Here is a 14,952-nt window from a genome sequence, read left to right on the forward strand (position 1 = left end):
TATCTGACTAGCACTAGACAAATGTTTGTTTAAATAATAGATGTTAGAAATGTCTTTAAGAAAGAGTAAGGTATTTTATTGTTATAAAAACAAAGCCCTTATAAATAATGTGATCTAGGAAAACATACTGGACAAAATTTCCTTGACTCTTTCAAAATCTTATAAAGAATAATTACCATCATACATTGTCTTGTTATTTCAGCTAAAAAAATCTAAATGTAATTCGTAGAAATCTGTCGTATTGTATTCACTGTTCTGGTCTGGGTTCTGAAGGGCTTAGAAGACTGTGGTCAAGTCCATGGGGACTGACTTTCCAGAACGTAGCTGGGCCCCATCCCAGTGAGGCTGCAGTCACTGTGTGCTCCATGCTTGCTCTCCAGCTAGCCCTGCTGGCAAAGGATGCTGCCTCTTCTAGGTTAGTCACCCCTGGAGGGATTCAGGTGATACTGTGTTTCCCCGGACATGGGACCTAGCCTGACCATCCACTCTAATGCGTCTTTTGGAGCAAAAATTAATATAAGACCCGTCTTATTTTAATACAATATAAGACCGGGTCTTATTATATTTTAGTATAATATTTTAATATAATATAAGACTGGGTCTTACATTAATTTTTGCTCCAAAAGACGCATTAGAGCTGATGGTCCGGTTAGGTTGTATTTTCAGGGAAATGTTGTAATAGCAGATTTGGGGCACTGCAGGTGTCTGACAGCAGCCTTTGCCACCTTCTGTTGGTTTTATCCTTCTGAAGCAACTCATGGTTCTTACTCGTCATGATTTTGGTACCTAATGTACATCCCCCCCCTTTTTTTTTAAAACAAAACCAGCATGCTCTAGTAAAACTTAGCATGCATCATGCTCTATTGTCTTAATAGTGGTTTAGAAATGTTTGCAATATAGAGAAAAGTTTAAAAGGTAACAACTTCAAAGAACTGTAAATTGTTGTGAGTGGCTGTTGTTATCCCGGATCTTTGTTTTGAAGGAAACTTATGTATGTTATTTAAATCTCCTCTCAGGAGAGACTAATTTTGTAAGGATTTTAGGATTTCCACTGATCAGATTTGGACTTAATATAACATTTCAAACATAATCAGTTAGTTAGAGATTTAATCTGTATGTTTTATTATTATGTAAAAATATATTTATTGAATGCCTACTACCGTGTGTCCCCGAAAATAAGACCAGGTCTTATATTAATTTTTGCATTAGGGCTTATGTTCAGGGGATGTCATCCTGAAAAATCATGCTAGGGCTTATTTTCGGGGAAATGCAGTATGTGCCTTGCACTTTAGGTCTTTTATATCAGATCTTTAGTAAAGAATACAACAAAATTCCTCTCCAGGTAGGAAGTGTTATCCCCATTTTAAATAAGAGCAATTTGTTCAATGTAATACATATAGTAGATAATATGACCAGTATTAGAACCCAAGTTTTTGTGGGATTGGTTAATGATAGATATGTTCACCGTAATGTGTACACGTGCCGAGTGAGGCCCACCCACTAACTTTATACTCTTCTGCTTGGTCTCCATGGTGACTGAGCTCCCTCTTTCTTAACTGGGAATTTAGAAACATTATGCAACTTTTATTCAATAGGGTTCTACTTTTCCTTTAAATCTGCCCGTATCTCTGCCTTTTCTAGTTTCTGTAGCGCAACTGTGAGCATGTTTTAGTTTTTAGCTGCTCAATTTTACACATTCCAGTATTCCTCTTGATAAAGGGAAAGAACTTTTGGAAAAGGTAACCAAGTTGAGGAATTTGGCATGGAGTTTCCAGGGGGATTCATAATACACGTGAACTGTTAAATTTCCTTCATGACTGATGAGAATAGGACACCTGTGTATTCTTGGCGAGGCTTTCTCTTAATTCTGTAATAATTGAGATTGTTCCCCATTTTCATGTAGTGAAAACATAATTTTCTCTTGGTTGGATCCAGATCTTTAGTTACATTATGGATAAGACCCAGTGTGAGGCAAGGAGGTGGGACTTCTTTTAGGTTTGCAGGGTCTTAAACATTCCTATGAGGAAGTGCAACGAGTCTTGAATTATGTTTCTATTATATTTATAATCCCAAAGTAAGTTTTTTGTAAAGTTTAGAAAGCCCATTGTCTTAGATTAACATATGATAGTGTCTAAGGAATTTGATATCTTGTAATCAAGTATGAGGACTCCGAAATACAAACTTGCATGTAGAAATAGGAACAACTTTCATTTATTAAATCAATACTCTCTATGTAGTCAACAGCTTTGGATATAAAAACCGTCAAAGCTATTCTTTTTTCTTTTCCCACTCAAATCAAGAGCCAGTTACCCAGCAGGGAAATAGTTCTTGGAGTTTAACCTTCCTAACATACATACAGTAGTTTCCTGTTATCTGAGGTTCGCTGTCTGTGGTTTCAGTTATCTACAGTCAGCTGTGATCTGAAAATATTAAATGAAAAACTCCAGAAATGAGCAATTTATAAGTTTTAAATTGCACACCATTCTGAGTAGCGTGATGAAATCTTACCCCGCCCCGCTCTGTCCCGCTGGGATGTGGATCGTCTCTTTGTCCAGCATCTCCACGCTCTGTATGTTCCCTGCCTGTTAGTCACTTAGTTATCAGATCAACTGTCTAGGTATCGTAGTGCATGTGTTCAAGTGACCCTTATTTTACCTAATGATGACCCCAAAGCCATTCACACAACTTTAATTATGGCATGTTGTTAATAATATTAATAATAGTTCTATTTTATTATTGGTTACTTTTGTTAATCTCTTACATAATCTATAGATTAAACTTTATGTGTAAAGTATAGATTAAACTTTATCATCGGTAAAGTATGTATAGGAAAAAACGTAGCATGTGTAGGGTTTGGCACTATTCGCAATTTCAGGCACTGACTGGGGGTCCTAGACCATATCCCCTGTGGATAAAGGGGGACTACTCTAACTACTTTGCCATACTTTTATGGCTTCTCAGTATGCCCAGTTTTTCCTGTCCTTTTCTATTTCGTAAAAATACCTTAAAGTTTATTTTTTTAAATAGGCAAAATACAGATGATTCAAAATGTAGATGATTCAAAAGATAAAAAAAGGATATGCAATGAAAGTTTTTTCTTTTACTGTTTCCCAGCAATTCATTTTGCTTTCTGGAAACACCATAATTACTAGATTATTGTGTATCCTTTCAGTGATATTCTGTATGTGTGTTTACAAGAGAGAGAGAGAGAGTGTGTGTGTGTGTGTGTGTGTGTGTGTGTGTGTGTGTGTGTGAGAGAGAGAGAGAGAGAGAGAGAGAGAGAGAGAGAGAGAGAGAGAGAGAGAGAGCTTTTTAACATAAATGGTACATACCTTTTTTCCTACTTTGGAATGATTCATATTAGTATATAAATAGCTTTCTCAGTCCATTTTATGGCTGCATAAACTCCTTTGTGGTTGTATCATAATTTGTGTAAGAATCCCCTACCAATGATTGTACAGATTATTTCTCATCTTTTGCTGTTCTTTTGCTGCAGTGGACAGTCTCATATATACATATGCAAGTATCTAAAAGAGGAATTACTGGCTCAAAAGAGACTTGACTTTCGTAGTTTTGATAGTCTCTTCTGCTAGCCTTTGCGTTCTTTAATGTGATTTCATCTGATTGCCTCCATATCTTTGTTTGTCGTGTGCTTCCTGACTACAGTATTTGCCTTGTGGTCCCATCTCCTTTTTTAGGATCCAGCTTAACGCTAACACTCTCCAGGACTCTTGATAATTCAAATCAGGTCTAGTATTTGTCCCCTTGCTTCTCATGTCATTTATGTACTATTTCTACTTTTATGTATAACTTGATTTAATATGTTTGCCTTGACTTCCGCAGAGTTTTATTTATTTTTTAAAAAATTAGTTCTTCTTGTAACTAACGTTTAAAGATGGTGGGTGAGTAAATTACTTATACATTATTCTTATATTTGCTAACTATTCTACCTGGCTTTGTAGAATGTATAAAAGATCTTTGTATACAATAAATGAGTGTTTGCATGATATTTTAATTAAAAATAATCTTTATAGGCTTTTGTAAATAGAGAACTTTAAAAAATACTATCAGTTGATATTTTATATTTAAACAATATTCTTGTAACTAGGAATTTTGCTACTGTAGCTTTGTGTGTGTGTGTGTGTGTGTGTGTGTGTGTGTGTGTAAACAAAATACCATTTTTGAAACTTTCATTTGCTGGTATTTTTGTCTTGAAGAAATTCATCCATGATTGGTGCCACATACTGGATAGAAATAGCTACACTTAACTGATTTTGGTTTTGTAGATAATTTGGACAAAACAATAATTTAGAATTCTTTTATGAATATTAAAGATACTTTAAATGTGAACAGAACCTAAAATTCTAGTTTGTCCTAGGGATTTTAGAAGAAGTTTGTTATAGAATGATAAAATTTCATTCTATAGAGGCAGATCCTATTCATGATTGGTCTTTGCCATTTTGCACATTATGCACTGGTATCGTGTCTCCCCGAAAATAAGACTGGTCCTTATATTAATTTTTGCTCTAAAAGATACATTAGGGCTTATGATCAGGGGATGTCATCCTGAAAAATCATGCGAGGGCTTATTTTTGGGGAAACACGGTACTGCTAAAACGCAGTGAATTGTCAGTAATGTACAGGTGTATTCACCGTGGTGCATTGGGGCGTCACCCAAGGACTTGTGTGTGTCTGCTTGATTTTGGGGACTGTCTGCTTTTCACTCTCAAGCCAGGAGCAAAGTAATATTTTCTGTGGTCATTCTTGATTAGAGCATTTATTTGTTTTTTAGGATTTGGGTAAATAGGGTTTTTTTTGTCTCATAATGCCAAAGATTGTTGTGAAGAGCCAGTTGCCCCATGTTCTCGTACGTTGTACTTCAGCAGCGCCCCTCTTTCCCAGTCCCCTCGTTCAGAAGGATTGACTCATGATCTTGTAGGCCTTTTGTATTTGTAGTGTGCTCTCCAGTGGTTATTTTTCACAGCATCTTTAGGACAGATTTTCTGTAGGCATTAAGGAGAAGGAGGTAATCTTTAAAGTCACAAACAGTGTTAAAATTGGAGCCACTATTCTTTTCCTCTGTTTTTTTTTTTTCTTTCTTAATTCTGGCCTGTCACAGAGATAACGGTTGGTTCTTCATCCATTTTCAAGCTGACGCACAAATACCTGTTTGGTTGACATCGCTGAAATAACTTGTATACAAAACAAAAACACTGCACCCGAATATGAGCAGTGTTTTCTTAATGTGATTACCAAAGAAGGGAAACCTAACTTGACTGCAGAGGAAACTCTGAAGCCCAGATTGCAAAATTGGGACATAATTAAAAAGATAACTGAAGTTTGTTGAATTTGACATACTAAATAATACTTATTAAGACCTTCAGATGAGTCAAAAAGAGGTTTTATTTAAATGTTTAAAAATGGAATAGTAAATGTCTCTTTAGTCAGAATCAGAAAATTTTCCTAGTCTTTAGAAGAGACTGTTTTCTGATAAAGATCACATATTGAAGCAGAAACCCGTAACTTTATAAAATAGCTGAGTATTCCATGATGTCGTGTAGGGGAAAAGTGTGTTTCTAATGGTAAAGGAAACATTAGAAAATAATATATTTTGATATAAGAAAAGAGAATCAGGGTGTGATTGGAAACATTCATTAATGTACTTGGAAAGATTGTTTTTTAGAAAGGGATAGATATGTCTTTGATGAAAGTGCAAATCAGCATCACTGTAAGGTACTAGTAGTTGCCCATTTTAGAAACATGGTTAGATATCAGATTACTTTGGTGAGAGAATGAAACTTTTTTTATATGTGATAAATTTTCAGATATGGCCTAAAATACTAATACTGTCTTTCAAACATGAAAAAAAAAAGGATGTTGTGTGGAAAAAGTTTACAGCACTTCCTTAGATATATAAAGCAACTACAACTTTGAATACTGTTGACTGTGAATTTTAACATTTTTATTTATAGGAATCTTACGACGAAATACTTGAATATGTATTGATATTTAGTTGTTAAAATAGTCCAGAAAAAGTTATAGTGCAATGCTGAAGTGAATTCTGATTTAAGTTCTATTGATTAGGCAGATTGTTTTCATAATTTATAGTATCCAGGAAAAATTTCAGGAAAGGAGGGAAAATATACTATACTGAGGGAAACTGGTTGAAAGAAATTTTGTTTATGGAACCATTTCCTGGAAGAGTGGTGGAAGTTTTGACTCAAGACCAGGCCCCCAAAAATTGAGATTTAGAGGACAGATTAAAGAGAAACTTCCATGCGGCAAAACGTAGGCAGAAGTCTTTTCTATCCATAGTTTTATGAAAGTACTTTATATTTCATTTTTTGGTTTATTTTATCTACATAAACCTCTATGACCTCCCAACTGTACCAGCTTCATTTTCAGTCAGCCCCCATTTCCGTTTACTTGTCATTGATTTATATTACTATAAGAATTCAGTGTAATTTCCTGTCTGAATTATAATGTAAAAAGTAACATTAAGACAGTGTTGCTCTATCTATTCAAGTTTTAGGATAGAGAATACTTGTGTATGAGTCAATTTAAAAGTATTTTTAAAATGTCCTTTGAATCAGAGGTTAGGATGCAAGTATAGAATATTAGATATCTTTAACTTTTAGATAATTTTTCTTTCCCTGTCAGCCAGTATTTAAAAAGTAGTATCTTCCAATCTAAAAAATTAATTCTAAATTCCTTATTTCATATAGTGGTGGTTTAGACCTAGTTTTCTGCCGAGGTTATGTGAAATTTTAACACTGGAGCCCCTTCTGCAGGGGCCAGTGGGATAGTGGGAAGATGCAGTTTACCCAGGAGACATGGGTTACCGTCCCATCTCGGTTACTCTCTTGTAGGACTTTAAGCAAATCACACACACCACTTTTTTTGCCCCCTCAATTCTCCTCATCTCTGAAATGAGGTCAGTTGAGATCACTGCAAGTCCAGTTCTAATATTCTTATTTTCTAACTTGTTTTTAAGTAAAATTTTTTCTTGAGAAATGTTATGTGTAAAACATGGAGCAAGTGGGGATGACGAATCTGGGAGCCCAGCTGTGCTGAGCGCTGGGCTGCAGCCCTTCCCTGTGCTTTTCCCTTCTTGCCTGTTTGGCTGGGCAGGCAGAGCCTCTCCAGTGACAGACTTGTTTCTCTGTGTTTCAAGGGGTTATCAGCAGCAGGATGCCCATGAATTCATGCGCTACCTTTTGGACCACCTGCACTTGGAACTCCAGGGCGGTTTCAACGGTGTTTCCCGCTCAGCAATTCTGCAGGAGAATTCTACTCTGTCTGCAAGTAACAAGTGTTGCATGTAAGAATTAGTTTCTTTTCGTCTTTCTGGTGGACCTCAGACATTTCTGTTGGTGTTTTTGTTTGTTAGATTTATAATGGAAGGGGGAGAGTTTTTCTGGCCCTTTGATGAAACTTTTATGTGCTTGAACTTTGTGACTAACTGGACTGGCATGTCCCTCCTTCTTCCAGACCAGAGGCATCTTATATTTGCATCTTGGTATAGTTATGATTGTTATTTGGTATAGATTATTTTAAAAGTTAAAAAAAAGAAAATATTTATACAATTTAGCATTTAGAATTTTTCCTCTAAATATACTGAATAATGCATGGGAGACAATTTTCTTACACTAAGATAATTATATTTATTCACTAAAAGCAAAGGCTTAACATATTTTGAATGTGAATTTTCTAAAGCTTCATTTTTGACTTGAATTTTCCTAAAGCATATCTGTTTGAAACTGAGGCATTTGTAAGTTCTCAAATTATTTCTTATCGCTCTATATGAAAAACACAAACCTTTGGATTGCTTTTCCAAATACTATTACCCCAAAATATACTTTGAGATTCGAACATTTATTTTGCTTGAGGCAGGAATACTTTACTGATATTTCAGCCTGGATTCTGGTTAATTATAGTCTCCTTTTGTTCAAATTTTGAAAAGTTTTGTGTTGACCTAGGCAGGAAAGGGATTTATAAGATGACCTCCCCAAAGAAAGGAGTAGGTATTATATAGGGATTGCTGTAGTATTATTGCCTGGCAGTCCACAAATCTGACTTAGTAAGATAGGTCTTTTCAATGACAAAACAGTCATCTAGCTAATCTGGCCATTAACAGAGAAGGGTAACCAGTATAAATTGTCATGCTTCTCAAAATGTTTGGCCTTCCAGATTCTAGTTCCTATGATTCCGGTTAGAATCCAGTACAGAAAGGGAAGGACCTGTGACCTGGTAGAATTGTTCGTGTTGCTAGCACCAAATTAAAAACAGTATTAAATGAAAAATTCTGTTTTTTATTTTGACTTGATTAGTATCCTTTTCTCAGAGACAGAAATTATAAAGAACTACGTTGAGTTAAAATGTACTGCTTTGTAATAAAGTCGTTTCTATTTAAATTAAAGGCAGCATTGTATGTGAATATCAATATGAAAGGATCATAGTCCCTTATTTTTAGTAGATATTTTTGGGGTGTGTCCTTTGTTTATGACACAGATATTAAACTTAAAACCTGAAATGGCCATTATTTTCTACAGTTTCCAGTATCTCTTCCCTTTATGTTTAATTTCTAAACAAAAACCATAATTCTTATGAAGAACTTTTTTTAAAAAAAATGATAAAGCTATAATATACTTATTTTGCCAGTAAAGGAAGAAAACTTGAAATAATAGAATGGGTCAGATAGGTTTTGTCCGTCTCATCGTTGCAGTAGGGTGAGTTTGTAGCAGTTTAGAAAATGTGGTTCAGTGTATTACTAGGAGTATCATTGACTGCAAGTGACAGAAATCACCTGACTTTGCTATTAGCATAAAAGCCTTTACTGGCTTAAATTAACTGCGTAAGTGCACAAAGGGTGACATATTGGTGTTCGTTGTACTATTAACGATAGCAAAATAGTGAAACAACCTCAGTATCTATTAATATTATATTGATTAAGGGAAGGAGTATAGTGTTAGAGTAACTGCTCAGGCCAGAGCAGCTGTGTGACCTTGGGCCGAGTTATCTAACCCTTTGGACTTCAGCTTCCCTGGTCTGTGAATGGGGATAACTGTATCTACCTCAGAGAGCTATTGTGTGGATTAATTGATTTAATAAGTGGGAAGGACTTAGAATGGAGCGTGGCATGTAGTGAGTGCTGTGTAATAGAGAGCTTGCTAATTATGCTCTCACTGGTGCACTTTCTCAGCTGTTCTTGTGTGCATTCTGTGGTACGCTTTGCAGCTGTCAGAAATAGTGAGGTACATGTGCAAAATATATACTTAGGGGGAAAAATAAAAGCAAAAGGCAGGTATGATCCTAATTATTATGCTAATAAAAAAGCCCTTAACATATTTTAAGGGCTTTTCTCTTTGGGAAGCACTTGTCTAAAAGCACTTTTTGGTAAGCACTTGTCTACATAACTCATTTCATCTTCACACCAGGCGCTGAGGTAGTCCTGTCTGGCATCCGATGAGGCTGAGGCAGAGAGGTTAAATAACCTTAGGATAACTGGTTCTTATTGTTCTTAAAGTGGTGTGTTCTTGATCTTCACAAAGGCATTATTTACAGTATCATTTGAAGTGAGCTTTTTAAAAGGCTTGTTGACAGTAACATTCAGCTCTTCAGCAGTGAAGTCATACCTCCATCAATAATTACTAAATACGTATTAAAATTCTCACTTCTTTTTCCCCAAATGTGACAGATGACCATCTGAAAAATCTAAATCTATCGGCGATTGAGGTTGTTATTCAAAGTAAAGTAATTGAGATGCCTTTCAAAGATTCAAATATAATACAGTTCTCTCTTTTCTGAGGGATATATTTGGGGGAAAGGTGTTCTACTGAGGGGTTCTCATGCACGTGATGAGACTGTTAGAAATGGTAAATGTCAGCGTTAGTTACTTTTGGAGAAAGTAGTGGCTTGGAAGAGAGCCTTGGGGGAGGCCAGTCAATGGTTTAAACCTTTTATTTGCATCTATATAGTTTTGAAGTTTTTGTATTGTTTTGTAATTTAAATAAATATAAATGATATACATTCCCCCAAAGGGAGTCACCTAGAGGAGCTCTTACAGATTTATTTTAGTTTTTTACTGAAGTGTTTTCCTATGTGGTGATTTTCTTTAGAAATGGTGCATCTACGGTTGTCACGGCTATATTCGGAGGTATTCTTCAAAATGAGGTTAACTGCCTCATATGTGGGACAGAATCTAGAAAGTTTGATCCATTCCTAGGTAAGACATATTTGGTATGTTGATATGATACTGGATAAAAATAGTAATTTTAATGTTTCCTTTGAAAATGAAGACAGTAGATATAAATTATTAAAAATACTTCAGATTCTGAACTTACTCTTTGAGTGTGGTTATATGACTTTAACAGCTGTTTTGCTATTTCCTTTTAAGACCTTTCGTTAGATATTCCAAGTCAGTTCAGAAATAAGCGTTCTAAGAATCAAGAAAATGGACCAGTTTGTTCATTACGAGGTAAGATACTAAATTAATGTTCTAGAATTCTTTTTTCCTCTTCTGAAATAGCTGAATATGTGCTATGTTATTAATCATTTTAATGAATTCGTGTTAAAATTTAAAAGTCAATCTTGAATGTCTTTTCCTGCCCCCCCCAAATTCTAATAAGAATGCCTGCCACAGATGTGAGGTCAAGCATAAAATATTTCACCTTTTCTCTTTTTAATACTGGTTTTAAAAGTGAAAGTCTATAACAAAACTTTTTCTGACCTAATGAAATAGAATTTATTCTGTAAATATCCCACTAGTATCCATAGGAAGACAGAACACTCAGCCAAGTTTCATATCAGCCTGCCTTTCTTGAGACTGTCCAGGAGAAAAATGTAGGACACAGGTTAGGTGGTTGATTGGTACTACAAACAAGAAAAGTGGCAAATGGAGATGATACATTTGAAACAAATATTTGTAACATATGTGAAAAAGAGTGGGCAAAGTCTAAAAGTAAGGAAAAATGCAAATGATCAATTTAACATCAGAAAAAGAACATCTCGCTTATATTCAAGAAAGTTTAAGTAAAGCAAAATTGGTCAAAATGATATAGATAAGATCCATTGTTAGTGAAAGGTTTGGAAAGTGGCCACTCTCATATATTGGTGTTAGGAGTATAAATTGGTGCAGTTGTTTTTGGAGGGTGGCGGTCACCATTTTTAATAGGCATTTCCTTAAGCATAGTAATTTCAGTTGCAAACGTGGACAGTAATGTGCAAAAGATGTTCATTAAAGCATTCTTTGTTACTGCAAAAAATCAGAAACAATTTATATGCCCATCAGAAGGGCATTGGTTTAATAAATTGTATTATGTAGCAATTCAGAAAGATAAAGTTGATCGATAGCCAGGCCACAAAGATAACTACAAAATATTGTGGAGTAAAACACTATCTGCAGAAGTATGTATATAGAATGAATCCATTTGTGTAAGATAAAAAATATGTGTGCATTAAAATTCCTAGTAGTATACACCGTGTGTTCACTGTAATTATCTTAAGGGAGGGAATACGATTCAGGAAGAAATGGAATTGACTTATTTTTTCATGCTCTTTTATATTGTTTGAATTTTTTAACCTATTGTGTCACCTTTATAATTAGGTATTTGTTTTGGGGTAGTAAAACAAAATGTGGATTAATTTATGCATACCTCCCAATTACTGCTTTGCTAAATTAAATTTATGTAGTGCATAAAGATCTAATAACTTCAACAAACCAGTTCTATTCCCTGCTCTCCATAGGGATGCTATTTCACAGTTAACATAATGTGGAAGGCTGACACTTGTGAAATATATGCCTTTAAACCTTTGAGAATCTTAGGAGTTTCAAAAACCATGATGGCATATTTTTTTTCCTATGAAATAAAAAAAAATAGAAATGAAAATTTTAAGCAGCTTCCTCTGTTCCTTAATGAGAGATGTGAAGGTCATTAGAGAACAACAAAGCGTTGCTGAGATACGAATGCCCGGTGGGTAGTAGTCTACTCACCGGCCATGTGATGCATTCACTTCCACGTATGAGCTTTGAGGCAATTCATATTCATGCTGTTGCAAAATACTAAACTGTAGTACATACACTTCAGGATCAGACTTTTCAAGTAGTTAAAATGGTAGTTTCCAAATCTTTGAATGTCAAGGATATGCTGTATCTAGGTCATCTTCCTTTTAAACATGTTTGTGTGCATATATATTTCCATAATGGTTTTCCTTATCACTGAGAAGGACAATTCTTTGTATGCTCATTGTAGAATTTGGGGAAAATTCAAAAGAGTGCAAAGAGTAAAGTAAATATCCTTTACAAGCCTATTGTCCAGAAATGCCATGGATAAGGATATTTTTGTTTAAAAACTGATTTAAAAGCTGTTTTATAAAAGGGCAGCAGTTGGAACTTCAGAATTATTGTGGGTTGTCTTTAACGCATAGAAACCATTACAAACAAGCATTAGGTTTTCAGGAAAGCTTAAGAAGCTTTTTAAAACCCACATGGAGATGACATAGTGATGCCTGATAGTGGGGGTCGTTCTCAACTAATTCAGCTAGGGCGTATAATGTTGCTTCTCTGTTAGGATAAAACTCCCTAGAAGCTGCCCATGGGCACACCCGTCTTCTGACCTATGCAGCTGCGACAGCGAAGCGGCTTAACTGTCTGGGGTACAGCAGCAGTTGTGGGCTCCTGAGCCGGTCTCAGTCACAGGGAGAAGTGTGAGAATACAAAGAGGGCCCCTCCAGGCAGGTGGGCTACCATTTTTGTGTATTTGAAAAACCAGGCTCAGCTTGGATTGCTCGTTCATGAATCATCTAATAGGTCTTTCATTCCAGTTTGGTTTATTACGTGGCCTCACATGAAAAGGAGGGAACTCTGACCTATCTTGTGCATAAATTGGCCGTGGGACCACTTTGTGGTCACCCTGTAAGCTTAGGACTTTCAAAGAGGTAGAGAGGAAGAAAAATACAAGGGAAAAAAGGTTGGAAAGCAGGAAGATGCTGGGGGAAACTAAAAGAACTGCCTTTGTGTTGGGGAGAAGCTGAGGGGAGAAGGATTTCGTTTGCAGAAAAGCAGGGTGAGACAGGACCAGGTGCTTGCGGAAAGTGGGCCGGGCCCTCCACCTAGAGGAAGGGCTGCCAGCGTGGCTGCAGAGGTGGCCACCCACCAGTGCCATAGCCAGGAGGAGAAACTGAAGAGCAGTCCGGTATTTCTACGTACCTATTTTACGTTTTGGTCCCAAAACTACAAAATGAGTTGCTGTGCAATGTTAATACATTTCTTTTGGTAATTTCAACACTTGTAAGGGTATCAAACCCCTAAAATTAGAGGTTCTAAATAATTACCAAAGGAGACTTAACAATACTACCTACTAACTCATTAGTAACCCCCTCTGAATGACTGCATGTGTCCATACACAGGGGAGAGGCCCTTTCAGAAAGTGGTTAATGCAGGTTAAATGTAGGAAAAAAAGCTTCCCTGCTGTCAAGTAGTTTCTACTTCTCAGTGTTGTGTGGCCAGGGAGACATGGGAACAATGTCTTGCTGGTGAATCTTAAAACCACCTGAGACGGTGGTTTTAATGGGATGGAGAGAGTAACAGCATCTCAGAGTCATCATTTTTGCCTGACCTCTTACTTATTTGTCTGGGAAAGTCTCAAGCAGGTATTAATTTTCACTTATTTAAAAAATTTTTTTGTGCTGGTAAAATATACATAATAAAATTCACCATGTTAGTGATTTTTAAGTGTACAATTCAGCAGCATTCAGTAAACTCATAATATTATGTAACTATCAATACTATTTCTAGAATTTTCTATCATCCAAAACAGAAACTGTACCAATTAATGACTCACCATTCCCCATCTCCCTTGCCTTGGTAACTTCTATTCTACTTTCTATGAATTTGTTCATTCTAAGTACTTCATGTAAGTGAAACCGTTTTGTAACTGGCTTATTACACTTAGCATAATGTCTTCCAAGGTTCATCCATGTTGTAGAATGGATCAGAATTGCCTTCCTTTTAAAGGATGAATAATAGTCTGTAGTTTGTGTATACCACATTTTGTTTAACCAGTGATCTGTTGATAGACACTTGAGTTGCTTCTACCATTTAGCAATTGTGAATAATGCTACTGTGCACATTGGTAGACAAGTATCTGTTTGAGTCCCTTTCCGTTCTTTTGGGTATATACCTAGGAATGGAATTGCTAGATCACATTGTCATTCTATGTTTAACTTTATGAGGAAATGTCAAACTGTTTTCCTCAGCGGCTGCACTATTTTACATTCCCACCACCAGTGCATGAGATTTCTAATTCCTCCATGTTCTAGATAACTTGTGTTATTTTCTGTTTCATTTTCATTTTAAAAAAAGTAATAGCCATCATAATGAATGTAAAGTGGTATCTCATTGTGGTTTTGATTTACAGTTCCTAATGGTTAATGATGTTGACTATCTTTTCATGTGCATATTGGCCATTTGTATATCTTCTCTGGAGAAATGTCTATTCAGTTCCTTTGCCCATTTTTTAATCAGATAAACCATCCAAGTATTTTTTATTTATTAATATTCATAAATACAGCAGCTTCGTTAGAGATTTCAGTTTGAATGTGGACTACTAGGAGACTCTTTGTCATGTCAAGGTACAGGAAGCAGAGATCACTCTTGCACTGCGGTCAGTGATTTATTTTTGTTGTTGAGCTATAGGAGTTCTTTATTGTGGCTATTCTTTTTTTTTTTTTAAAGATTTTTTTTTTGGGGGGGGAAGGGGTACAGGAATTTATTGGGGAACAGTGTGTACTTCCAGGACTTTTTTTCCAAGTCAAGTTGTTGTCCTTTCAGTCTTAGTTGTGGAGGACGCAGCTCAGCTCCAGGTCCAGTTGCCATTGCTAGTTGCAGGGGGTGCAGCCCACCATCCCTTGCGGGAATCGAACCGGCAACCTTGTGGTTGAGAGGACACGCAC

At 36.0% G+C, this 14,952-nt stretch overlaps 1 protein-coding gene across 7 annotated transcripts in view; it reads left to right on the plus strand.

Annotated features, from left to right (window-relative positions):
* The window catches only part of USP3 (ubiquitin specific peptidase 3), an 82,259-nt gene that overhangs the window by 50,964 nt on the left and 16,343 nt on the right, over nt 1–14,952 (plus strand). For all 7 annotated transcript variants that reach the window (XM_081050134.1, XM_081050135.1, XM_081050136.1 and 4 more), the window contains 3 exons: nt 7,175–7,321; nt 10,119–10,225; nt 10,397–10,477. In XM_081050134.1, the coding sequence (XP_080906260.1) occupies nt 7,175–7,321; nt 10,119–10,225; nt 10,397–10,477 (335 nt within the window). The remainder of the gene's footprint in view (nt 1–7,174; nt 7,322–10,118; nt 10,226–10,396; nt 10,478–14,952) is intronic.

The sequence above is a fragment of the Rhinolophus hipposideros genome (genome assembly GCF_964194185.1).
Source record: "Rhinolophus hipposideros genome assembly, chromosome: 5".
In the NCBI taxonomy this organism is placed as follows: domain Eukaryota; kingdom Metazoa; phylum Chordata; class Mammalia; order Chiroptera; family Rhinolophidae; genus Rhinolophus; species Rhinolophus hipposideros.